This window comes from Trichomycterus rosablanca, chromosome 9 (genome assembly GCF_030014385.1).
Source record: "Trichomycterus rosablanca isolate fTriRos1 chromosome 9, fTriRos1.hap1, whole genome shotgun sequence".
NCBI classification, from domain to species: domain Eukaryota; kingdom Metazoa; phylum Chordata; class Actinopteri; order Siluriformes; family Trichomycteridae; genus Trichomycterus; species Trichomycterus rosablanca.
This window is the reverse complement of record NC_085996.1, coordinates 34,150,664-34,177,167: the sequence shown is the minus strand read 5'-3', so window position 1 is coordinate 34,177,167 and position 26,504 is coordinate 34,150,664. Positions and strand designations below refer to the sequence as shown.

Here is a 26,504-nt window from a genome sequence, read left to right as displayed (position 1 = left end):
AGGCAAAGATAAGCTAATATGACTAAATAGCGTTAATGCTAGTCATGAGTTCTCTAATGCTTTGCTAAACATAGTGGCTCAGTGGGTAGCACTGTCGCCTCACAGCAAAAAGTTCCTGGGTTCAATCCCCAGGTGCATTGGTTTCCCCCAGAAGCTCTGGTTTCCTCCCACAGTCCAAAGACATGCAAGTGAAGTGAATTGGAGATACAAAATTGTCCATGACTGTGTTCTATATAACCTTGTGAACTGATGAATCTGAGTGACGTTTCTTCCCTGAATGTAACCAAAGTGTGTAAAACATGATGTTAAAATCCTAATAAATACATAAACACTGACTAAACTAATTGCTACACTAGAATTAAGCTAACTGCTCATGCTAACAACAGACTAAACTAAACATACAGGCTAGGTTAAATGCTAAACTAATGACTAAACTAATTGCTGTGCTAACTGAAACTAATTATACACTGTGCTAAATTCTACAGTCCCTAAACCCGAAGAAAAGAAAATGACTAATACTAACCATAAAAATTAACCATAATAACCACAAGAAATTATGGGAAATTACTGGCAAAGTAGCAGCACATAGAGGAGGCTTAATGCTGTGTGATGACTGAAGTAGCTGGATGATTTTGTCACAGGTTACAGGTGAGATGAGTGTCGGGTGTAAAAACACAGGTGCTTATGAGTGCTGAGCATGTTTGGACATGGAGTTTGTTACAGAAACCACTGATAAACTGACTGCAGGTTTAATTTCTTCTGTTCACGCTGAGCTGAAGACAGCATTAACAAATGACATCTCATTTCCTTTATGTGATCAGGAAACATTTTTGTAACAGTTTTTTTTCTATTATTGATGCATTTTCTCCGATTTTCTTCCAATTTATTGTAGTCAATTTGTCTTCCGCTGCTGGGGGATCCCTGATTGCAGTTGAGAAGGGCATATTGCTGCTCACGCCTCCCCCAACCCGCGCGCAGCGCTTTAGCGGGACCCTTTTTCACCTATGCACTCTGCACAGGCACCTCTCTATCTGCCAGTCAGGGTCCTTACACGGCGTTTGAAGACCCCACCCACATAGTCCGGTCACCCCCCTGCAGGCACTGCCAATTATGCCCGTTAGATGGCGCCCAGCTGACTGGAGGCAACGCAGAGTTTCGAACCGAGGAGTTTAGAATCTCGGTGCTGGTGTGCTAGCAGAATATCCTGCTGTGCCACCTGGGCTTTTTGTAACAGTTTTAGAGATTATCAGGATCTCATTAACAGTAAAGAGCACATGTGTAAGTTTTGTACAAAAGAAGCAACGGAATCAAATTCCAATAGGAGATTAAGGCATGACTGTTTTTCCTTCTTTTTCGTTTATGACCGACATGTAATATCAATATTTTACTACTCTGTCTATCAGTCTGCTATTAATCTGTTTAATCTTTGCTACAGGTTCCTACTATAACACTGTAAAATTCCAAGAACTCCTTAAAAATGATGCCTAAAATCATGAGCTATACCAAACCCTAAATATGTTTTTTTCTATAATATATGGCTATGAGAAAAAAGGCAGAACAAACATAGCAAACATACGGTAATTACGTTATACTTTTGTCTTGTGGCATTCTGACTGAGGCTGCGTCAGAAATCACATACTTCCATACTAAAAAGTACAGGAAAGCAGTACGCGAGGGCGGGTAGTGTCATAAGTTCTCTAATGCAGTGGTCCCCAACCACCGGGCTGCGGACCAGTACCGGTCCGTGGGTCATTTATTACCGGGCCACACAGGAAGAATAAATTATTAGAGCTCGCTACATCAGCAATAAAGCAGCGTCTCGTTGCAGCAAAAAAGCTCATTTGTGAGTAGTATAGTTATTCTATTTTAAATCCCTCTGCCCCTGCCGTTCCGTGAAATTATATATTATATGAAACCTGTCCGTGGTGCAAAAAAGGTTGGGGACCGCTGCTCTAATGCTTTGCTGAACATAGTGTAAACATACTGTCTAAACTAATTGCTATACTAGGACTAAGCTAACTGCTAATGTTCACAACAAACTAAACTAATCATACAGGCTAGGCTGAATGCTAATGGCTAAATTAATTGCTGTGCTAACCGAAACTAACTATACACTGTGCTAAAATAAGTCCCTAAACCCGGAGAAAAGAAAAGTGACTAATACTAACCATAAAAAATAACCATAATAACCACAAGAAATTATGAGAAATTACTGGAAAATGGCAAAGTAACAGCACATAGAAAAGGCTCAATAAGAAATCGCATACTTCCACACTAAAAAGTACACAAAAGCAGTACGCAAGGGTGGGTAGTGTCCCCGAATACATAATACGCGAAAAGTACCAGATGACCTACAATCGTTTGTGTATGGTTTATTTCCTTGTTTAAAAACACAGCAAACTCTAAGGACTCTAAGTTACACTAGAAATCGGTTACACAAAATGTTCAAAATGTTGAAGTCTAAAGCAGCTAAAACACGACTCGGGTAACTGAGTTTGGAAAACTCTCAACCAATTCTGTGGACGCAGAGGATGGTGTGTCAAAGCACGGACAACTGTGCTGTGTATTGTAGCTTCCATTGATTCTATAATTTAATTTTTGAGTGTTATTTAATGACTGTTGTGAAATGTAGCGCTTTTCTTTAAAAACCTGTACAATCTGTGATTTCTGAAAAACAAGGTCCATGGAATTAAGCACATTTCCCCGTGAATTTAGTAGGGCCCTAAGTATTACCCATGTTTACGTGGCATATTTTTAGAAGTCCCACAAAATCCCACTGATTTAATAATTTTCTAAAAAACAGTTGCATCATTAAATACCACAAGACTGCCATGACACATCTCCCTTACAATTGTATATACAAGGGTTCTTCAAAAAGTTTCTATTTATAAAGAATTTTAAAAACAAATTACATCACTTTTCTAAATCGTCACCTTCCAATGCATTTTTTTCAGCATCGTACCAACTATTGAATGCCATCAGCAAAAAATGTTTTTGATTGAGTGCATAGCCACTGATGCACTGCTGCTTTCACATCAACATCACATGGAAATCTTCTTCCGTCCAAAAATGTGGAAATCAGATGGAGCTAAAGCTAAGTTAATTTCCTTCGGGATCAATAAAGTATCTATCTATCTATCTATCTAGTACCAGCCCTTGATATTTGTATAGTTATCAGCTTATATTCGTAGCTGGTAATGTAATATGGTGTTCAGAGCAGTTTTACATGCTAATCAGGCAGGTTTTACCTAGTCAGATTGGATAACCAGCTGGACAACCATCCAGACCAGTTTTCCAGACCAGCACATTTTATTAAACAGGGAAATCTTTGATTTTTTTCTCTCAGCACATGGAATTATACTAAGCACAAAATTACCTGACTGGTGTCAAAGTACAAGGCTGTGGAAAAAACCCTTGGGCCGTATTCTTTCTGATACATATTTTATCTGTGAGACAGATGTGTGTGATGATTTGGGTGAGGTGTTTAAGATCTGCCAAGACTGCTGTTGGAATGAGAGCTACAAAGTGCATAATAGGATTTGATCCCACATTTGAGGTTAAAATGTGTTAAAAAAAAAAAAAAAACGACCAACAAGTTTAAACAACATGACCCTAGATAAGGCATATTGCCAAATCCCTATTCTGACAAAGTGATCATTGGAGGGCAATTGGAAAGGACTGCAACCACACAGATGGGAAATCAGATCAAAAATATAGTAATTTGGTGACAAAAAGCAGATGTCAAACAGTAATGAAGTTGAAAGCAAAAATCAGCACTGAGAAGGACATAAGCTGAGACGAGACTAATCCACAGCTGCTGACAACAGTTCCAGGCTGTACTGTTTGACCTCATATATTAAGCCATTTCCAAAACAGAACGAGTGAATGAAAAAAAGAAAAGAAAAAAAGAGTCCTATTGTAACGTGGCAGCTAACGTTGCTCAGAGGGATGAAGCTATTTCCAAAATTGCTCTCTCATTGCTCTCATTAGGAAGTTAAAAAAGAGGACAAGATTCCAAAACAAGACAAACTGTTCACAATATCTGCAACATTAGTTCTTTCTTTCTTGATGAAATATTTAAACAGGTTCTCCCAGAGTGACGCCAATATTACAAAAGTCATTGTACTTGTTTTTCCTCTCATCTTGCTCCCGACTTTCTCCAAACCATCTCAATGTGTAGCAGATTAAATGCTACACTGCAACAGGGATCTTGGGGACCTGTGTTTTTATCATCACCTCTTTGTGAGGATTTCCTCTGACTACTTAGGTTTTGTCTTACCTACTAAAACACACAGTAGGTGGTTTGATTTTACATTATCCCCAGGTATGATGAGTAAATGAATGTGTAAGTGACTGATGCATGTGATAAACAAGCACCCTGTCAAGAGTTTGTTCCTGCCTTGCAATCAATGGATCCAGGTACAACCGGACCCACTGCAACTCTAACCCATAATGTGCATTAATTTAAAAACAACTGCATTTTAAATTGTCCAACAAGGTACCCAACTCCCCTATTTATTACTGAATAATAATCTCTAAAATATTGATTGATGACTAATTAAAGGAAACCCCTTAAGTAATTATTTCATTGCAGGTGCAGGAGTTAACAATCATTTTGGATAGAAAAGGGCTAAAACAAGGGTATAGAAAGGCTAACAGGAGGTTAGTATTGGGCTCACATGGCAGGCACTTTAGTGACGAACTCTAGTGTTTCTAAGCATGTCAATAAATGTGTTATTGTCATAACATGCATTGTCTGTGTCCAACTTTATTATTTCCCTTTGTTTACCCACTTATCAATTCAGTTTACCTGCTAAATCCAAGATAGGGTAATGGTGGGTCCGAAAATAATAGGCACAGGGTGGGACACCAATTCGTCGAAGGGCATTACACACCTACATAGTCACTTATTATTAGAAGAGATTTACAGCAGCCTGTTCCAATATAAGTTTAAAAGCCCTCATTAGTATTTTTGTAAAGGCCACTAAAGTCTCCTTGCCAGCCTTGTCAAACCAAGTCTTTATGGACCAAAACTTTGGCATATGGGACACACTCATGCTGTTGCATATAATTTGTCTCTTATAATTGATTGTATACACCTGTTGTATACACATGTGGTTAAAACTCAGTAATTGGAATGGGTGTTCAGATACTTTTGACTATATAGTGTGCATATCAAATGTGTCTTTAAGTCATCTGATAGTTAATTGATGGTGAAACTGATTATCCTATTATTTTAATGCTTAATATATCAATGACCCATATTATTCTGACTGATCACCTGATCAATCTGATGGATAATTTCTGTACTAGAAAGTCCATGTCCCCATCCACAGAGAAAAAGGGGTCAACTCATGACATCATAAGAATTAAAATAATACTAAAAATAAACTAAACACAAATCTTAATCCAACAGTTTCTGCTTTCTTATAAGTTATAATTCTTATTAGTGCTGTTTTAAATACTGGCTTATTTTAACAATTAGGGTATATAGTGTATACACACACACTACAAAGTTTTATTCTCATTACTACCTACATAAAATAGTCACTGTTACCATTTTCATTGTTGTTACTATTTGAACTGTTCTTATTATTATTTTATTTTTAACATATTTTGTATACACTGATCAGCCATAACATTAAAACCACCTCCTTGTTTCTACACTCACTGTTCATTTTATCAGCTCCACTTACCATATAGAAGCACTTTGTAGCTCTACAATTACTGACTGTCGTCCATCTGTTTCTCTACATACTTTTTTAACCTGCTTTCATGCTGTTCTTCAATGGTCAGGACCCCCACAGAGCAGGTATTATTTAGGTGGTGGATCATTCTCAGCACTGCAGTGACACTGACATGATGGTGGTGTGTTAGTGTGTGTTGTGCTGGTATGAGTGGATCAGACACAGCAGCGCTGCTGGAGTTTTTACATACCGTGTCCACTCACTGTCCACTCTATTAGACACTCCTACCTAGTTGGTCCACCTTGTAGATGTAAAGTCAGAGACGATCGCTCATCTATTGCTGCTGTTTGAGTTGGTCATCTTCTAGACCTTCATCAGTGGTCAAAGGACGCTGCCTACGGGGCGCTGTTGGCTGGATGTTTTTGGTTGGTGGACTATTCTCAGCTCCATCAGCATTAGTGTCTTATCCACTCATACCAGAACAACACACACTAACACACCACCACCATGTCATTGTCACTGCAGTGCAGATAATAATCCACCACCCAAATAATACCTACTCTGTAGTGGTTCTGGGAGAGTTCTGACCAGGGGCGGCTCGTTCATTAGGGCGATCGGGCGACGCACCACCAAAGGGCGAAAGGGAAGAAATTTTTCTATCACATTCAACCAGTGTTAAACTAGCTGTGACTGTTCTGGAGTCTGTCTTGCCTCTGAATATCGTAGTCCAATCGGTGTTGAGTTGTGTTCCGTACAGCACCACCCCTTTTGGGGCGACTCGACTCCAACTGAAAATCGCCCCGGATCGCTCTCATAGACTCTCATGTTAAAGCTCTTTTTTTCGTACTTCAGGCGCTGTAATGCATTTTGAATGACTTCCGGAGGGGCACGCACTTACGTGCCTGTGTCACACGTAATCGTTCCTTATTTGGGAACTAAACGTGGTGTTCCATATATTTATCAATGGGAGAGAAACGCTGCAGATTAGACTGAGATGGGGCGATGTGCATGAAACAGAAGGAAACTGCTGCTACCGTGGGAATTAAAAGGGGTTCGGTTATTATTGTAAGTAGTATTCACTTTTAGTCCTAGTAACACCGTGTGTAGGGCGAAAGTAAAGTAACACAAGCAGGTCCGGCACTTCTCTCACTGCCCCCCTAAGCATCGCAGTCCAGAACCGGGGCTGCATGTCAGTGTGAAGATGGATTATGTAAAAATATTGTTTACACTATTGAGAAAAAATGTTACATGATGTTCTTTATGTTGTTTTGCCTAAAATATGGTTCTGATTTATTATTATAAAGAATGAAAATAATAAATGTTAACCAGCCTAAGGTAAACACCCGCCATCCCACCCCCAACCTTGTGCCCTCCGCCAACCCACCAGCCCAGGGTGTTCCTTATTTCCAGTTCTGAGAGTTGGCAACCCTAGTTGGATCTGCTGCACCTAAAATAAAATGCTGATGAAGACTGAATTAAATTGTTAGTGTGAGGCTTTACTTAATTTTATGATTAATGGTAAAGCTGCTCTCTCTCTCTCTCCATGTTCAAAGTTATTTGTGAGGGCAAACTGACAGATGACTTAAGATGTTCATTATTTAAGCTTTAATTTACCCATTGAACGGGTCACCTGGGCCATCATCGCAACAATTGCCCCCCCTGTGAGATTTTGCAGGAGCCGCCACTGGTTCTGACCATTGAAGAACAGCATGAAAGGGGGCTAACAAAGCATGCAGAGAAACAGATGGACTACAGTCAGTAATTGTAGAACTACAAAGTGCTTCTATAGCTGTCACTTGTCTGCACATTTTTAAAAAAACATGTTGTGTTTCAGCTATAACTCAAGGGTATTTTTGTTATTAGTGTTGTTTTAAATATTGGTTTATTTTTACAGTTAGGGTATATAATGTATATTACGCTATCCACTGATTGCAGCACAAACAAACCTGCTCGAGCTCCCCTGTGTGTAATTTCCTAAAACCATGAAAGTGCTAGCGGTGAATATTATGGAATAAGATCCTGTTTCCAGTGAAGCCTCTGTGCTCAGTCAGATCTCCAGTCTTGCAGCTTGCTATTCAGTGAGATCACTTTTTATTACTGCTTTTTCGCTCTCACTGTGAGAGTATTTTCCATGAGAGCGTTCTAAAGCAAAAAGGTTTTTTTTCATAATGATTCCAGTTGCGAAGAGTTTACCAGAGTTAAAGTATGTGTCAATGTCCATAAACTTAAATGTTAAATGTGTTTTTGTTATTCAATTCAATCTAGCTTTACTATGATTAAATAAAAGTGCAGTGAAAGCAGTTTGCATAGTTAGAAATGCATGCATGTTACACTGACTTTACTACTGTGAGCCAAAGTGCAGCCCAGATCACAGAACCTAAACTGATAAAATCAATCATCTGGCACAATTACCACCATGTGTGTCTCATTCTAAACATATGATTAACTATCCAGTATTTGCATCTGTGTTCTAAAATTATATGTAACTAAATATAAAAGAAATATCATATTTCTTTTTTATACACCCATCAGCCATAACATTAAAACCACCTCCTTGTTTCTACACTCACTGTCCATTTTATCAGCTCCACTTACCATATAGAAGAACTTTGTAGTTCTACAATTACTGACTGTAGTCCATCTATTTCTCTACATACCTTTTTAGCCTACTTTCACCCTGTTCTTCAATGGTCAGGACCCCAACAGGACCACCACAGAGCAGGTATTATTTAGGTGGTGGATCATTCTCAGCACTGCAGTGACAATGACATGGTGGTGGTGTGTTAGTGTGTGTTTTGCTGGTATGAGTGGATCAGACACAGCAGGAGTTTTAAACACCTCACTGTCACTGCTGGACTGAGAATAGTCCACCAACCAAAAATATCCAGCCAACAGCGCCCTGTGGGCAGCGTCCTGTGACCACTGATGAAGGTCTAGAAGATGACCAACTCAGCAATAGATGAGTGATCGCCTCTGACTTTACATCTACAAGGTGGACCAACTAGGTAGGAGTGTCTAATAGAGTGGAGAGTGAGTGGACACGGTAACACACCACCACCATGTCAGTGTCACTGCAGTGCTGAGAATGATCCACCACCTAAATAATACCTGCTCTGTGGTGGTCCTGTGGGGGTCCTGATCATTGAAGAACAGGGTGATTATGCCTTCTCAGTGTATGTAGCTATTATTACACACTTTACCACACATATATACAGTTAAAACAGTATGAACAGTTGAACTTGTGTGTTGGGTGCTCCTAAATTATCCGGATTAATCAGTTATAGTCTATCATGTCTATACTCGAATTTCCCCCATGGGGATCAATAAAGGAATCTTATCTTATTATGACTACTACTGATAGATTGGGAGACCTTTCAACACCACCAAAGCAATTCTTTAAGTTATGTATGTATGTTTTTAAACCAAACTAGAAAGAAAAAACGCCAGACTTATAAAATAACCTGCATTTATGAACAGTTTAGCAAAAAAGAGGGTTTCCATTATTTACTTATAGAAAAATAACACTTGCATCAATCAGAGAAATACCAAGTCTGCCAGAACATACATGAATCCTAGACGTGCATGTGAACTCTTCAGTAAATCTGTATATGAGAAAGATGAAAACTGCTGCCTTTAAAAATAAAGGAAACATGGCATTCCTGCACTGCTGCTTTCAGAGACATTAAACCTAAAATACAAGGGCAGAACTGTTGGGTTTGTTTATTACTACATGTTTATGGAATTACCAGGCGGGAGAGTCTGCTGCCAACTAATGTTACAAAATCACTCTCCACAAGTGACTTTGTTAGAGTTCTCCACATCCCCTGTAGTCTCTGCATCCTTTTCAGTTACATATATGGCAACTTTACCATACTTTCCTAACATGTGATAATGAAAATACATCAGGGCGCAAACTGGGCGCACAAAATAGCTTGAACCCAGACTGTGGAACTGAGTTGATACTGACAGTAAAAGCAATGCAAACACAGCAGTCACACAGTCTTTACTTCTCACTCACAACATACAGTTATACAGTATTGTAAAATAATAAAAAATAATAAATACATATAAATTTAAATGTACTTTTCATTAATGTTACTTCTGAACATGCCAATATGTTTTCAGTATGTTAACATATAGCAGTTCTAACCAATCTGGAACATTAATTGTGCCTTTAAACATTCAGATTTACTTGTAGACATACTTTTTTACCTAAGAATCATCAGGAGATGGATTTGGACCAAGGGTGTGTATGTCCAAACTTTTGTATAACTTTTGTGCAGCTTTTGAAGCTCAGTCAGTGCAAGTGTAGAAAAACATGTATTTTTTTATTGGGTTTTTTTCTTAAAGCTTATGCAATTGCAAACCAACATAAGCAGAGAAATGTAGTTGAAGTATACTACAGAGAAGTGTAGTATGAAAATATACAGTGAATGCATTGCTCAGAGCAGGTTATGATACATGGTGTAGTTTGCTGTGCTTACCTGTAATAAGAGGGCTGAGGGTGCAGAACGCCAGCAGGATCAGGCTCATAGTGAAGACAAACAGCTTCAGAACAGCTCAACTCAGTTTAACGCTCCACATCCAAACTGCACAGGGACAGAAGTGCACGGAAAGTGCAGGATGAGGGGAGGGTTACAGGGGCTGGAACTCCCTACCTTACGTCTGTGCTCCAAACCCCTCACAGACTGCTGTGCCAAACTCCGAGTTAAAAAAAAAGTCCCACAACCACAAGAGGGAGACACAGGCCCCTTTGAAATGGTGGGCAGAACGTTGTGATGGTTAAAGAGAGAGATCATATAAAGCTGTTTTTTTTTTTTTTTAAATATATATATATATTGATTTTAGAGAGCATAAGTAAGTAAGTGTATTTGCTTTATCACCTTTTGCACATTGTGTCACTAGGGGTCTATTTTTTGCCTTGTGATGTTATTTAAGTTAATCTCACATACTTAAAAAAATGTTTTTCTATTTTATTTATGCATTTTCTCCCCAATTTAGTGTAGTCAATTTGTCTTCCGCTGCTGGGGGATCCCTGATTGCAGTCGAGGTGGGTATATTGCTGCTCACACCTCCTCCGACCTGCGTGCAGCCCTATGCACTCTGCACAGGCGCCTCTCTATCTGCCAATCAGGGCGTTTGAAGACCCCACCCACATAGTCCAGTCATCCCGCCCTAGCAGAGATGTGTCAGCTTCAGACACTGCCAATTATGCCTGCTAGATGGAGCCCAGCCGAGTTTCGAACCGAGGAGTTCGGAATCTCGGCGCTGGTGTGCTAGCGGAATAACCCGCTGTGCCACCTGGGCACCCATACTTTTTAATTTTGCTACAATTATTGAAAATTGAAAAGCTTTAAAATTAATAGGTGATAATGAACAACTTGTTCAGGCTACACCATCAACTGTAGTGTTGTTGGACTGGAGTTCAGGGTGGTTCCCTTTTTGTGCAGCCAAACCCCTAAAAGCGCCAGTTAAATTAGTACTGGCTCCTTTCAGGTAGGCAATGACAAGAGTAGAGAGAATGTTCCACTGTGGCTATTGGTCCAGATCTTTCTTCGATTGGGTAGATGGAGATTAGCTGGCTGAGGTCTTGCTTTATGAGGCTTTGTGGACTGTGGCAAGTCTTGGTTGATAAAATTGCTGGGTTTGTGTTGATTTATGTGATTAATTGATGGTGCCTTTAGGTGACAGATGTCTTAAAAGATTTGGTGAGGATCAATGTCTAAACCCAGAATGTGCAATCAGGGTAGTTTAGGAGGGTAGTTTAGCAGGACACACAACTGGATTCCCCTGGATTTCCCTGGCCAAAGTGGTATTTATCATTTCATGTGTAACAGGAAGAGCATGTCAATGAGCTACAGCAGTGTGGGAACAACAGGGAAAGAAAACTACATCCTACATGCTTTGTCCACCCACTAGACAGCAGAGAGCCCAGTGAAAAAAATATGAGACTACAACAAGGTTAGAATATCACAGCAGACTATGCTGTCACCTTTTGCACACTGGCTTCACAGTGGTTGGAAGAAACAAGCACACAAACACTGTACTTCACTCTGAAATACCGACAGATCTAGCCTTCCAGGATGACTCTCTATCCTCTTTATCAACTTATTGCCTTTTAGATCAGACAACCTATTATGAGAATGTAAAGCACCATACAGTCCCCTACTCCAGGAACATCTACATGCCCCAAAAGAAAAAAGTAATTAGGTATTTAACATTTCTTTCCAATCTTTAGAATATTCTTTGAGCATAAGGATGAGTTTAAGCTGGAATAACATACTTGTTACAGGCAAGATTGACTCTGGAGCCGAAGCAGCTTCATTGCTATACACCTGGTCCACCAACACAAAATCCCAATAAAACCCTGTATACCACAACTAAGGATTTAGGCATTAGATGGGAGACCACTGGGTTCTCCCATCTAATCCCATTCACAGTGTGACTAGAAGAAATTTCATTTTTTAATGTTGTCACCTACATATCTTATTGTTCAAGGACTACCCTGGCTCATGAAACATTAACCGCAAAATAGTGGCAAAATTGGTCAAAGAACTGCTTGGTCCAGTGTCTCCAGTTCCACTGTAGCTTCACTATTGTCAAAAGTCCAAAGATCTCAGGTGATGGTCACATATCCAGAGCATACCACCACTTAACTTTAGTATTCAGCAAGCATAGAGCCACCAGACATCTGCCACACAGACTCTGGGACTGCGCAATCAACCTCTTACCAAGTGATTACCAAGAGATACCAGCTGTTAAGGAGGAGCACAATTAGGAGGCTCTTGGACAGGGGTTCATCTGTCGCTCCAAATCATCCATTTCTGTTGACTTAACCAAGTCACCAAGAAGTTCCTGTATCCTCTGCCCTTGCCAGACACACTGGAACAATTGTGTGAAGCCAGAGTTTTCACTAAACTTGACCTAAAGATTACATACAACGTTATATGTATCTGGGAAGGAGATGAATGGAAAGACTGCCTTCTTAAAAGCCACCGGCCCATACAAATATCAGTCAGATCAGCCCTGTGGTCTGGCCAATGCCCCTGTTATGTTCTAGTTCTTCATCTATGAAGCTGTCTGTAAGTATTCTGGTATTTTGTAGTTTATATAGATGACATCCAAATATTTTCTTGTGACCTGGAGGAGCACATCAGTCATGTGAGTGAGGTAAGTATTGGAACAAATGCTGTATGTCAAAGCATAAAATGCCAGTGTCAGGCACCCAGGTGGCGCAGTTGGATATTCTGCTAGCACACCAGCACCGAGTTTCTGAACTCCTCCGTTCAACACTCAGTGTTGCCACCGGTCGGCTGGGCGCTATCTGGTAGGCATAATTGGCAGTGCCTGCAGCAGATACTGTGGGTGGGTGGGTCTTCATACGCTGTGTAAGGACCCTGATTGGCGGAAGAGATGCCTGTGCAGAAAGCACAGACTAGAAGAGGAGGGCTGTACACATGTCGGAAGAGGCGTGTACAGCGACGTGCTCTCCTTGGATGCAATCTGGTATCTCTCAGCAGCAGAAGACAAAATTCTATGTGTTAAATCAGGAGGAAAATGGGAAGAAAATGCATTAAAAAAAGTGCCAGTGTCATGTATTCACTGTCTCTTTTTTCGGAATAAGAACCGTTCCCTTTAAGGTTTACAAGTAATGCGGGATTGGTCCTGACCTGAGACTGTTTTGGGCCTTCCAAGGTTCTTGGGTTTTGCCAATTGTTATAGGAAAATAATCTAGAAATTGACCTCACTCCATTAAGGACCTCTGCATCGACCTACCTTCACTTCCTTGCAACAACACTTCAACACAGAACCAGTTCTTCGTCTTAGCGATTGATTTCCCAAAGACAAGGTAACCTTAACAAATTAGAATCCTAATCCTTACTTTTCTAAGAAACCCACTGGAAGAAATTATAATAAGGGTAACAGAGAACTCCTTGCAAACAAGCATATTGTACATATTGTAAATATTGTAAATGAATACCTTGCACTAGTGTTTTATAATCTTTATTTACTCTCAGTCTTTACAGTTAAAACTGAACATTGTGTTAGCTGAGCGTATTGTGTAATTTCCCAGTATCATGCACTGCAATATAATGACCTGAATAATAAACCAGGTAAAACCAGGTCAAAGGTGATGGTATGTAGGTGGCATTATTGTTTACCAGTTCTTCAAAAACTTCAGATTAAAACTCAGTGTTTCAGCATCACACACCTGAAACAAAATGCAGTTGCCTGGTAACTACTAGGGTCAGATTAAAGGGCCGGACACAACTAGCAATATTACTACTTTAAGGCCCCTACTATCTCCAGTATGCTCATATACACAGGTATGCATTAAATGTGTATAAGCTGAGTTTTGACTAATAAAATGGTGCCTAATGATATATTCAATTTCTTTTCAGTGATATTTAATAACTGTTTAATGAAAACAGAATGAAATGAACCCACACATTTTTGGGTTTATTTCATTTTAATCAAATGCTTTATCCTAGTCAGGGTCTTGGCAGTCCCAGTTTTAGTGGGAAACACTGGGCGGTAGGCTGGAATACTCTGGAAAGGGCACTAATTCATATGAGATTTTATCCATTCCCCCTCCAAACAGAACTAATAATGTCAGTGAGGGATCTTAGTGGTGGTGGTCTAGCATAGTAGTAGACATAGTAAAAATATGAAAGCCTTTTTCATGCTGTCTAAAAGTGACTGCATACATTTTCCATTTATTTTATTTCACAGCACACAATGAAATAATGAAAAAAGTCATCTGGTGTTCAATCTAGCGAAAGTACCACAGTGTGAGAACCACTGAACAAAACCGGCCTAAACAGCAGCTGCTTTGTGCTTTGACATACAATTCCTGACATATTTACTACATGTTTACTACAGGGCAGTCAGAGCTCAGTGGTTAAGGTACCAGACTAGTAATCAAAAGGTCGCTGGTTTAAGCCCCACTGCTGCTAAGTAGCCATTGTTGGGCCCCTGAGCAAGACCCTTAACCCTCAATTGTTCAAACTGTATTTATAAATGTAAGTTTGTTTGTTTGTTTATTAGGATTTTAATGTCATGTTTTACACTTTGGTTACATTCATGACAGGAACAGTAGTCACTCACCACACAAGGCCCATCAGTTCACACAAGGTTATATCGAACACAGTCATGGACAATTTTGTATCTCCAATTCACCTTACTTGCACGTCGTTGGACTGTGGGAGGAAACCGGAGCACCCGCAGACACTTATTCATTAGTCTTTGAGGGCAGCACGGTGGCTAAGTGGGTAACACTATCGCCTCACAGCAAGATGGTCCTGGGTACGATCCCCATGTGAGGTGGTCCGGGTCCTTTCTGTGTTGAGTTTGCATGTTCTCCCCATGTCTGCATGGATTTCCTCCGGGAGCTCCGGAGGACATGCAAGTGAGGTGAACTGGAACTGGATACAAAATTGTCCATGGCTTTGTTTGACATTAAACTTGTGAACTGATGAATTTTGTGTAACGAGTAACTACCGTTTCTGTCATGAATGTAACCAAAGTGTGTAAACATAATGTTAAATTCTAAAATTAAAATAAATAAATAATAAATCCTTTTCAAATCGACTTAACATCTCATTCACTAGTCTTTGAGGGCAGCATGGTGGTTCATAAGAAGGTCCTGGGTTTGATCCCCATGAGAGGTGGTCCGGGTCCTTTCTGTGTGGAGTTTGCATGTTCTCTTCGTGTCTGCGTGTGTTTCCTCCGGGAGCTCCGGTTTCCTTCCAAAGACATGCAAGTGAGGTGAATTGGAGATACAAAATTGTCCATGACTGTGTACATGACATTAAACTTGTGAACTGATGAATCTTGTGTATTGAGTAACTACCGTTTCTGTCATGAATGTACGGAGCCCCTAAGGTGACATCCCCAAAAAAAAAAAAGCGTGGCCACGCCTTATTAACTCATGGAAACGAGATAATTAAGTGGTGGCCATGACTTAATAAGGCATGGGAACGAGATAATTAAGTCGTGGCCACCACTTAGTAAGGTGTGGTAACGGGATCCTTTTATTTTCACAGCTTACACAAATCATACAGAATCGGATATATGCTGTAGGGGAATTCATGTACATGTACATGATCACACCATATTCAACTGTCTCAACCTTTTTAAGTCGTGGCAACAATCTCATTCCCACTCCTTACTAAGTCGGGGCCACGACTTAATTATCTCGTTCCAATGAGTTAATAAGGTGTGGCCATGCATTATTTTTTGTTTAGGGGATGTCACCTTAGGGGCTCCGTAGTACGAATGTAACCAAAGTGTGTAAAACATGACGTTAAATTCTAATAAATAACTAAATAATAAATCCATTCACTAGTCTTTGCGAATCGATTCATTTGAAAGAGTTGGTTTATAAAGAACCGATTCATTGTTGATTCTCGCATCAGTAGCGCACAGCGGTGGTTAGACAGAAGAAGGCAGGTTGCGCGTTCACACTGAACTGAGGGATTCAGGAACGGATTTGAATTATTTACGCCTCTATTTAAAGTCAGAAAATACTGTAAATGTTTCCGAAAATGGAACTTGTTTCCCTTGTTACATTGAAAATACATGTTTAAGGAGCAGGTCTGCATAGTTTAAGACGCGTTCATTTAACTTGCTTACAGTTTAGTTGTGAATTAGTTTGGCTTTGGTTCGGATTGGCATGGCTCTGGTGGTTTATCTGAAATCAGTGTCGGAGCTTCCAGGCAAAGGGGACAGACTGGCCAAAGTGTCATTCCGAGGTACTGCTGCATTGCTTTCTCTTTATGTTTTAGCTCAGTATTGTAATTGTTCAGCTGCTCTCGTTGTGTGTTTAAAATTCATGAATAGATGAATGTGTGTGTTTGAGTCTGTGTGTTTTTGGGATGAACGCACACACTGGAGTCGTGAGGCTTGGGCAGGTTCTGCTGAACTTGATTTATGTAGTTATTAGAATTTAACGTCATGTTTTACACACTTTGGTAACATTCATGACAGAAACGGTAGTTACTCAATACACAAGACTCATTAGTTCAAGATTTTAATGTCAAACAGTCATGGACAATTTAGTATCTCCAGTTCACCTCACTTGCATGTCTTTGGACTGTTGGAGGGAACCGGAGCGCCCGGAGGAAACCCATGCAGACACAGGGAGAACATGCAAACTCCACACAGAATGGACCCAGCCCACCCCACCTGGGGATCGTACCCAGGACCCAGGGTCATGGTTGGTCCTGCACGTAGGAATACACCCTGAAAAGGGAGCCAATCCATTGCAGAGAAACATTTACTTACTCACACACTCTCCCTGTGTCTGCATGGGTTTCCTCCGGGCGCTCCGGTTCCCTCCAACAGTCCAAAGACATGCAAGTGAGGTGAACTGGAGATACTAAATTGTCCATGACTGTTTGACATTAAAATCTTGAACTAATGAGTCTTGTGTATTGAGTAACTACCGTTTCTGTCATGAATGTTACCAAAGTGTGTAAAACATGACGTTAAATTCTAATAACTACATAAATCAAGTTCAGCAGAACCTGCCCAAGCCTCACGACTCCAGTGTGTGCGTTCATCCCAAAAACACACAGATAACTTACTGAATTCATATCAAACTGCACACTGAATTCAAAATCACGCTTTGAGTAATCTGGCTCTTTTTATATAAACTGACTAAATAACTGCAAACACTTCAGCTACAAAGAAACCATAATTTTGCTTGTTACAAAGTGGATATTTATACATTATTTTTGCTTTTGCTTACACTAAAATTAGAGGTGCTTCTCAAGAGAAACATATTCACTTACTCACACCCTAGAGATAATTTAGAGCAGCTATTCCACCTACTAATATGTTGTTGGAGAAAACCAGAGTACTTGAAAGAAAATTCTAACTAACTACTTATAGACAGTGCAGGAGACTGGAGCAGTGTTGCTGGGTTTCACCTACACTACCAACTGTGACCACTCATAAAAAATGTACATTGTAAAATTTAAGGGCGGCACAGTGGCTTGGTGGATAGCACTCGCAGCAAGAAGGTCCTGTGTTTGATCGGTTCGGTCCGGGTCCTTTTGTGTGGCGTTTGCATGTTCTCCCCGTGTCTGCGTGGGTTTCCTCCAGGAGCTCTGGTTTCCTCCCACAGCCCAAAAACATGCAGTCAGGTTAATTGGAGACACGGAATTGCCCTATAGGTGAATAGGTGTGTGTATGTGTGTGTGTGTATGTGTGTCTGCCCTGTGATGGACTGGCGCCCTGTCCAGGGTGTTACTGTGTACCTTGCGCCCACTGAAAAGCTGGGATAGGCTCCAGCACCCCCTCCCCCCGCGACCCTATTCTCTATATAAACAATAAATATAAGCTATAAATAAACAATTACTTTGCTTGTTATGAATAGGACTTACAGTATTACTGTGTGGAATTTGCTTTTGCTTACACTCACATTGGAAGTGCTGAAACATATTTACTTACTCACACCCTAGAGATAATTTACTGAGGTTATATCAAACACACTGAATTTAATATCACACTTTGAGTAATCCGGCTCTTTTTTATAAGTCATATAAACTGACTTTTTTTAAAATAACTGCTAAATAACAGCTATAAATAAACAATAATTTTGCACGTTATGAAAAGGATTTACAGTATTACTGTGTGGAATTTGCTTTTGCTTGCACTTAAATTAGAGGTGCTTGTTAAGAGAAATATATTTACTTACTCACACCCCAAAGATAATTTAGAGCAGCGATTCCACCTACTGATATGTTGTTTGGAAGGTCGGAGAAAACCGGAGTACTCTGAAGAAAATTCACAATCGATTTAAGAAGGATATAATGTTCCTAACTACCAGGTAAATTAATGTAACCACTTGTAAAAACAAATGAATTTAGTTAAATTTTCAAGCAAAAATGTCATATAATAAAAAACAGTAATTTTATATAGTACACCATGGGTGTGTTCGAAAACCTAGCTCTCTCTCTCTACATAGACAGCATTTTACGTCATCCTGTGCGCGCTCCCAAGAAGGAGGCTGTTCGAAATCCAAATGCCTTAATAAGCTGTCTAGTAAGGTATCTTAAAATGTTATTTTGACTCAAGAACGAGTGAGCATCTGAAGCATTCTTACCGGCCAAGGCAATCCTAGCATTCATTGTGGCACAACTTTTCTCACAGAAAAATAAAAAAAAACATGGCGGACGGTGCGGAGAAACGAGTTATTTTCAAATGTAAATAAATTATTATTGATGAGTCGATGACTTATTAGAATCCTCTCTACTGAGGCAGCTGCCTATGTAGACAGTAAGACAGCAAGGCAGCTCCCTAGGTTTTTGAACACACCCCATAATTACCATAGCTGCCCATCACAGTACCAGGGCATCCCTAAGTACATTGTGTTCTTCCTACTTAAAGTTATGTCTACATGCACTGGTCAGTTATACAAAAGCAGGTAGACCTGACATAAGCTGCCAAGTAAGTTTTGACTTGCTACCCCTGAGTCTTTTTGCTGTTTGCAGATAAAACCATTTAAACATTGAATTGACTGGCAGACCTGCAGTTTAGGCACCCAGTACGTAGCATTCAAAGGACTCAGTTAGTTTTTTAAGTCCAATTTAATCAGAAGTCTTTTATAGCCAGTACATGCTGTTTATTAATAATTATCTACCAATCAAAGTCTCAAACTCTCCTGTGCAGCTGTTTGTAACTGGGATTCAGACAAGCTTCTTTTTCTGTGCTGTTTACTTTGTCCACCCCATGTTGATGACTATAAAAGAATGCAAAATAATGTCATATTTCACTTAGTATGATTTAGGATATCTAGAGGAACAATATTTTTAAGCATTTCATGTTATGTATTTCATAAATCAGCACCTTGGATAGCTCAGAGGTTTGAAGACCTTGGCAGGAAATGTGTTGTGTTTATTATAACATATTATAACATTACTGCTGTCTCGTGTTGGTAGAAAAAAATTGTTGAAGCATAATTGAGTGTATAGGACTTTCAACGCTTCAGTGCAAAAATGGTAGAAATTGTAAAAACTTGTCACCTGTAAATTATACATTATGTTTTATTAATGTTTAAAAATAGACCTGCTTTGTACTGTATTTTGTTTACCAGTGATGATTTTTTACCAGTCAAATGAGCATGTAAAAAAAAGATATTGTTTTGTATGACATTTACAACAGCACTGGATTTTATTTTATTTTATTTTAATAGAAGAAGGTTATATGGTTACATACAATAATTATGCTGAGTATTGCTTATAAATGTAGAATGACCTGCAGTATATCTGAGTTCAAGTCACTCTGCATTTATTGTCTTATTTCATGTCTTTCATGTCTTTGCTGCTTGTCACACCCACAATCTGGCTGGTGCGGAAGTGTGTCAGGAAACACCAGCTTAGCAGAGCTAAGGACAACACAGAACTGGCAACAAACTAATATGAAAGAAATGCTGTGCAAAACCTTGCTGAACATATTTTACTTGTTAATGTGCAACTATTTTGAAAATGTACACTAACGATATGGGGATACCTCACTATGTAATGTGCTTGCTGAATAACCTAATCCAAAACCATGTCCCCGACCTCCCCCAACACTGATCTTGGTTGAGAAGGCTCGAATTGTAGTCAATGTTGCAAATTCATTCAAAATGTTCAGTGGGGTTAAAGTCAGGGCTTCAGCAGAAGTATCTTTATTCCAAACTTAATTATGTCTTCATAGATTCTGTCTTCGTAGATCTCGATTTGTGCCCAGATGCACAAAAAAAAAATGTCTCCCTAAAACAGTTGCCCTAAAATGTTTTTTATTAATTATTCATCAGTCTTGGCCGCTCAGGTGGTGCAGCAGTAAAAATACACGCTGTACACCAGAGCTGAGATCTCGAATACATCGTATCGAATCTCAGCTCTGCCTGCCGGCTGAGGCTGAGCGGCTACATGAACAACGATTGGCCTGTTGTTCAGATAGGGGTGGGATTAAACCGGATGGGGACTCTCTCTTAGACTAGTGCGACTACGACCTCTTCTGGCTGGTTGGTGGCAGCTGCACGGAGATGGGAAAGGAGTGCGGTAGAGGGTGTGGCTCTCCGTGCACAGTGCTGTACTGCACTGCACTTGTCAAGTGTAGGTGATAAGATGTTCGACTGCTGTGCACGTGTCGGAGGGTGCGTGGGCGGCCTCGTTCTCCCCAATCAGAAGCAGGGACCAGCATTAGTGAGAGGATGATTGATGGGCAGTAATTGGATGCGGGAGAAGTGGGAGAAAAAGGGAACAAAAAAAATTATTCATCTATTTTTATTAAAGTTATACCTGTTAGCAATGGGAAAACTTTCAGGTGTCCATATAGTTTTGGTCATATAGTGTGTACTAGTACACAGTTATTACTAAGTACTCCACTAAGACTTATTATGGTTGCATGTGTTAGCCCAACGTGGGAAGCTGAACTTAACCTGTGTTTGAGACTAAATAGCTAAATGCCAAGATCTATCCCAGTATCTAGAATCAATGTTTTGATTTATGTCAGTCATTTTACTCATCAATACATTGAAAGAAATATTGCTCATTAAGAGTGAGCAGAGGTGCAGTTTTGTCAATTTGTACTTGCATTATAATTGCATTCTCCAACACATTTAAAATTAGTAATAAAACGGTATCATTGGCACAGTTACTGTTACTGGAAATGATAGAAAAGACAAAAATTTAGACAGTAGAGTAAAGTGAGTTCTCAAAAAAAGGTCTCATTTAGACGTCATATTTCTGTCGTGTTATATCCAAAGTAAGAGCAGGAGCAAACCCTGCATTTAGTTGTGATTAGTCACATGATTTTTGTAAAGCAGTGAGGTTTTAGGATTAAATTTTTTAAAAATTCTTATTTATTAATTAATTTATTTTTTAGCTTTATCTGCAATTAGTAGTACACCCTTATAGTAGTTACAAATTCCCAGTCTCTAACAGACTGTCCCCTTTAACATAACATTTACATTTTACAGTTATGGCATTTAGCAGATCCAATACAAATCACAGTTATGCTCCAGTTGCATGCAAGTAATTACGGATTAAGGGCCCAATAGTGGCAATTAGGTAGTAGGGATCGAACCGGCAACATTCTGATAATTGGTCACATTGCTTAATAAGGGAGACAGAAAATCTCACATAGCTTGGTCAACCTGACTTACAGTATTCCATTGTTCCATTCAGAAGCACATTCCTACTTATCTTCTAGAAGAACTACAGTTAGAGTTACAGTTTTTTCTTTCATTATTTCACCTTCAAGGGTGGAAAATCGTTTTGATGTTTGTGGTTAACACTTCTGTGCTCAGTGTGTCTGTCTGGGAAAGACAGTGAATGACTGTGGCTTCTTTCATCATCAAGCCTCTTTTGTTTGTAAAATTAGATTAATGTGTGTGTCTAATCCAGCCGGCACAACCTGTTAATTGCTGTATCTTTCATGCTCAGACAAAGTGTATTTATTACGCAACTGTAAGTGGCATTTTAATCACATGAAATCAATGGAACTAAAGTGGAGCCAGAACGGCTATTTTTAGCTCCAGAGAATACAGTGAGCTGCATTTTTGTATTGTAAATAAATAAACATTACACTACTGTAAACCTTTAATTCACAAAGAACAACGATAGACAAAAATTAAGATAGAGCAGTGGTGGCTTAGTGGTTAAGGTGATCAGGGGGTCACTGGTTCCAACTCCACCACTGCCAAATTACCAGTGTTGGGTTCTTAAGCAAGGCTTTTAACCCTCAGTTGCTTGCACTGTCAAGTCACAATATAAACTGCATTAACCGATAGTATGAATTATAAATATACGCAGTGCAGCACTTTACCAGCAACAGTATTAAAATCTCAGTGGTTAAGGTACTGGACTCGTAATCAAAAGGTTGCCGTTTCAGTTCCCGCCACCACCAACTTGCCACCGATGGACCCTTGAGCAAGGCCCCAACCCTCAATTGCTTGCATGGTATACATTCACAACTGTAAGTCGCTGTGAATAAAAGCATCTGCTAGGACAGCACGGTGGCTAAGTGGGTAGCACTGTTGCCTCACAGGAAGAAGGTCCCGAGTTCGATCCCCAGGTGGGGCGGTCCGGGTCCATTCTGTGTGGAGTTTGCATGTTATTCCCATGTCTGCGTGGCGTTACTCCGGGAGCTCCGGTTTCCTTCCACAGTCCAAAGACATGCAAGTGAGGTAAATTGGAGACACTAAATTGTCCATGACTGTGTTTGATATAACCTTGTGAACTGATGAGTCTTGTGTAATGAGTAACTACCGTTCCTGTCATGAATGTAACCAAAGAGTGTAAAACATGACGTTAAAATCCAAACAAACAAACAAAAGCATTTGCTAAATGCCATAAATTTAATAAACTAAATGGGGCTCTGTAGCACTGTGTAGCACTGTCACTTCACAATGAGAAGGTCCTGGTTTTGATTCCCAGGTGGAGAGGTCTGGGCCCTTTCAGTGTGGATTTGCATGTTCTCACCGTGTCTGTGTGGGTTTCCTTCAGGACCTCCGGTTTTCTTCCACAGTCCAAACACGTGTAAGTTAGATTAATTGAAGATACAAAAATGCCTGTGACGGTGTTTGATACTGAACTTGAATTAACGAATCATGCGTAACCTGTAACTACCTGTCCTGACATAAATCCCCTATAAATAAATGAATAAATTAAAGTTTATATCATATTTCTCCTGTCTGTAATTAAAAAAAACATAAAAAGACATAAGATCTGTGTTTTGTGTATTTGGTCCTGTTGTTAATACACCTGCTCTATAATCTAGTGTGGATCCACAATCTGTGTGCACTGGGCACTCGCAGTGTAAAAGCTCTATTTGCACAGTGATGTAATCCGGTAAGATGAGCAGCAGTTCTGACTTAACAGTTAACTATCCTGTTTAATTTCATATGTGTATGAATGCTATACAGCGTTAGATTTCAGTGATTATTATATAGCCCCGATGTGTGTAGATGACCACACTTATGCATTTGTGTTAACACTGATGTTTACTTAGCTCACATTATTAGCTTTTACTGCAGCCCTGCACCAAGAACCTGTTTAAGCTTAATAAGCTTTATAATCTGTAATGCAGGGAAAAGCTTGTCCAAATTGTGTTGTTTGGATTCATACTGTCTTATGTGTAATCATCATTACACGCACACACACACACACACACACTGCTCATATTAGTGGCGACAGCTTAATCTACAATCTATTCAAATATCATTGTTTGGTGTATTGCAGTGACAGCATCAAGTCTGCCTGTTGTGATAACCTGCCATCTCCTTGTTTTCATGACTGAAACTGAAACATTTTTAATGACTCTCTTGTGTTAACAAACATGGTAATGCTTAAATTATAACAGTTTTATAGCCATATTAATTTTACAGAGCATAATACATATAAAATATTGTCAGTGGTTGATTTGGCACCTGAAAAAGACACTTCAAAATACAGTATATATTTTTTTGGATTTGTTTTGTTTTAGATTTTAGATTTGGATTAGTTTTAGACACCTTCCTTCAGATACTGTTACAAAAAAGTGCAGATTATTATCATATAAATAAATGATCTATTATTTTTTAATACACTGATCAGCTAACATTAAAACCACCTCCATGTTTCTACACTTACTGTTAATATTTTCTAACTTTGTTAGCCCCCTTTCATGCTGTTCTTCAATGGTCAGGACTCTCCCAGGACCACTACAGAGTAGGTACTATTTGGGTGGTGGATCATTCTCAGCACTGCAGTGACACTGACATGGTGGTGGTGTGTTAGTGTGTGTTGTGCTGGTTTGAGTGGATAAGACACACCTGTCACTGCTGGACTGAGAATAGTCCACCAACCAAAAATATCCAGCCAACAGCGCATGTGGGCAGCGTCCTGTGACCACTGATGAAGGTCTAGAAGATGACCAACTCAAACAGCAGCAATAGATGAGCGATCGTCTCTGACTTTACATCTACAAGGTGGACCAACTAGGTAGGAGTGTCTAATAGAGTGGACAGTGAGTGGACACGGTATTAAAAAAACTCCAGCAGCGCTGCTGTGTCTGACCCACTCATACCAGCACAACATACACTAACACACCACCACCATGTCATTGTCACTGCAGTGCTGAGAATGATCCACCACCCAAATAATTCCTGCTCTGTGGGGGTCCTGACCATTGAAGAACAGGGTGAAAGCAGGCTAAAAAAGCATGTAGAGAAATAGATGGACTACAGTCAGTAATTGTAGAACTACAAAGTGCTTCTATATGGGAAGTGGAGCTGATAAAATGGACAGTGAGTGCAGAAACAAGGAGGTGGTTTTAATGTTATGGCTGATCAGTGTATGCAGATTAAGACAATCTCAGCATGTTCTGCTTGGAATATCAGCATCCTTCAGATTGTTGTACTAAAATTAAATCACTGTTGTATTATGGAAATGAATAAAGTTAGGTTAACATAATGCATTGTTTTTTCTGGTGAAATTCTTTACCAGTTTGATATGTGCCACATCTATCTTCCCATTTCAATGACATTATTATAAGATGACAGTTTCTTTTCTCTTTAGGTGTGTCCTTCTACTCCCGTGTGCTGGAGAACTGTGAGAATGAAGCCAAGTTTGAGGAGGTAACTGCATTAACTCTCTATCTCAGTTTTACTGTGTTTTTACTATCTCTTATGCTCTGACTCATTTGACCACTGGAGTATGAGATGAACACTTAAGCTTGTACATCCACAGGCAGTAGAAGTAAAACCTATTCACGGAATGTTTGGTTTAGGGAAGCCTGTAGTAGAGACAGTGGGGAATTAATAAAACCACTCAGCCATGTCCTAGCACATCACATTTACTGTGCTGTTTTCTAGCAATATACAGAACTTAGTAGTGTGAGATAAATAATCATCTCACACTACTACATTAAAAGAACAACAGTTAATTAGTTCATTGCCTGCACCACTTAGGTAACCTTGAACTTTAAAACACAAATGAAATGATCAACATGAAATGATTGTATTTGTTCATTTTGGTTATATATGATGGTTTAAAAAACATATTTGCCAAGTATGACATTTTAGCTTACATAAAGTAAACATTATTTATTGATTACCAGCTTACAGGCAATATCATTTTTTATAGTGTTATATAATTATACACAATGCAAGATACTTTAATTTATTTATTTTTTAGCAGCAGAACATTTATTTAAGCAGTCAGTTTGCCCATATACTGTATATATACACAGATCAGCCATAACATTAAAACCACCTCCTTGTTTCTACACTCACTGTCTGTTTTATCAGCTCCACTTACCATATAGAAGCACTTTGTAGTTCTACAATTACTGACTAGTCCATCTATTTCTCTACATGCTTTGTTAGCCCCCTTTCATGCTGTTCTTCAATGGTCAGGACCACCACAGAGCAGGTATTATTTGGGTGGTGGATCATTCTCAGCACTGCAGTAACACTGACAAGGTGGTGGTGTGCTGGTATGAGTGGATAAGACACAGCAGAGTTTTTAAACACCAACCAAAAATATCCAGCCAACAGCGCCCCGTAGGCAGCGTCCTGTGACCACTGATGAAGGTCTAGAAGATGACCAACTCAAACAGCAGCAATAGATGAGCGATCGTCTCCGACTTTACATCTACAAGGTGAACCAACTAGGTAGGAGTGTCTAATAGAGTGGACAGTGAGTGGACACGGTATTAAAAAACTCCTGCAGCGCTGCTGTGTCTGATCGACTCATACCTGCACAACACACACTAACACACCACCACCATGTCATTGTCACTGCAGTGCTGAGAATGATCCACCATCTAAATAATACCTGC

At 39.6% G+C, this 26,504-nt stretch overlaps 2 protein-coding genes across 3 annotated transcripts in view; one reads left to right on the top strand and one right to left on the bottom strand.

The window, feature by feature from the left end:
* fndc1 (fibronectin type III domain containing 1) overlaps positions 1–10,220 on the bottom strand; it is a 56,082-nt gene extending 45,862 nt beyond the window's left edge. Inside the window, exon 1 of the mRNA XM_063002527.1 lies at positions 10,172–10,220. Coding sequence (XP_062858597.1) covers positions 10,172–10,220 — 49 coding nt within the window. The remainder of the gene's footprint in view (positions 1–10,171) is intronic.
* Positions 10,221–16,362: 6,142 nt separating this feature from the next.
* otofa (otoferlin a) overlaps positions 16,363–26,504 on the top strand; it is a 104,344-nt gene continuing 94,202 nt past the window's right edge. For both annotated transcript variants that reach the window (XM_063001398.1, XM_063001397.1), the window contains exons 1-2: positions 16,363–16,441; positions 25,241–25,299. In XM_063001398.1, the coding sequence (XP_062857468.1) occupies positions 16,363–16,441; positions 25,241–25,299 (138 nt within the window). The remainder of the gene's footprint in view (positions 16,442–25,240; positions 25,300–26,504) is intronic.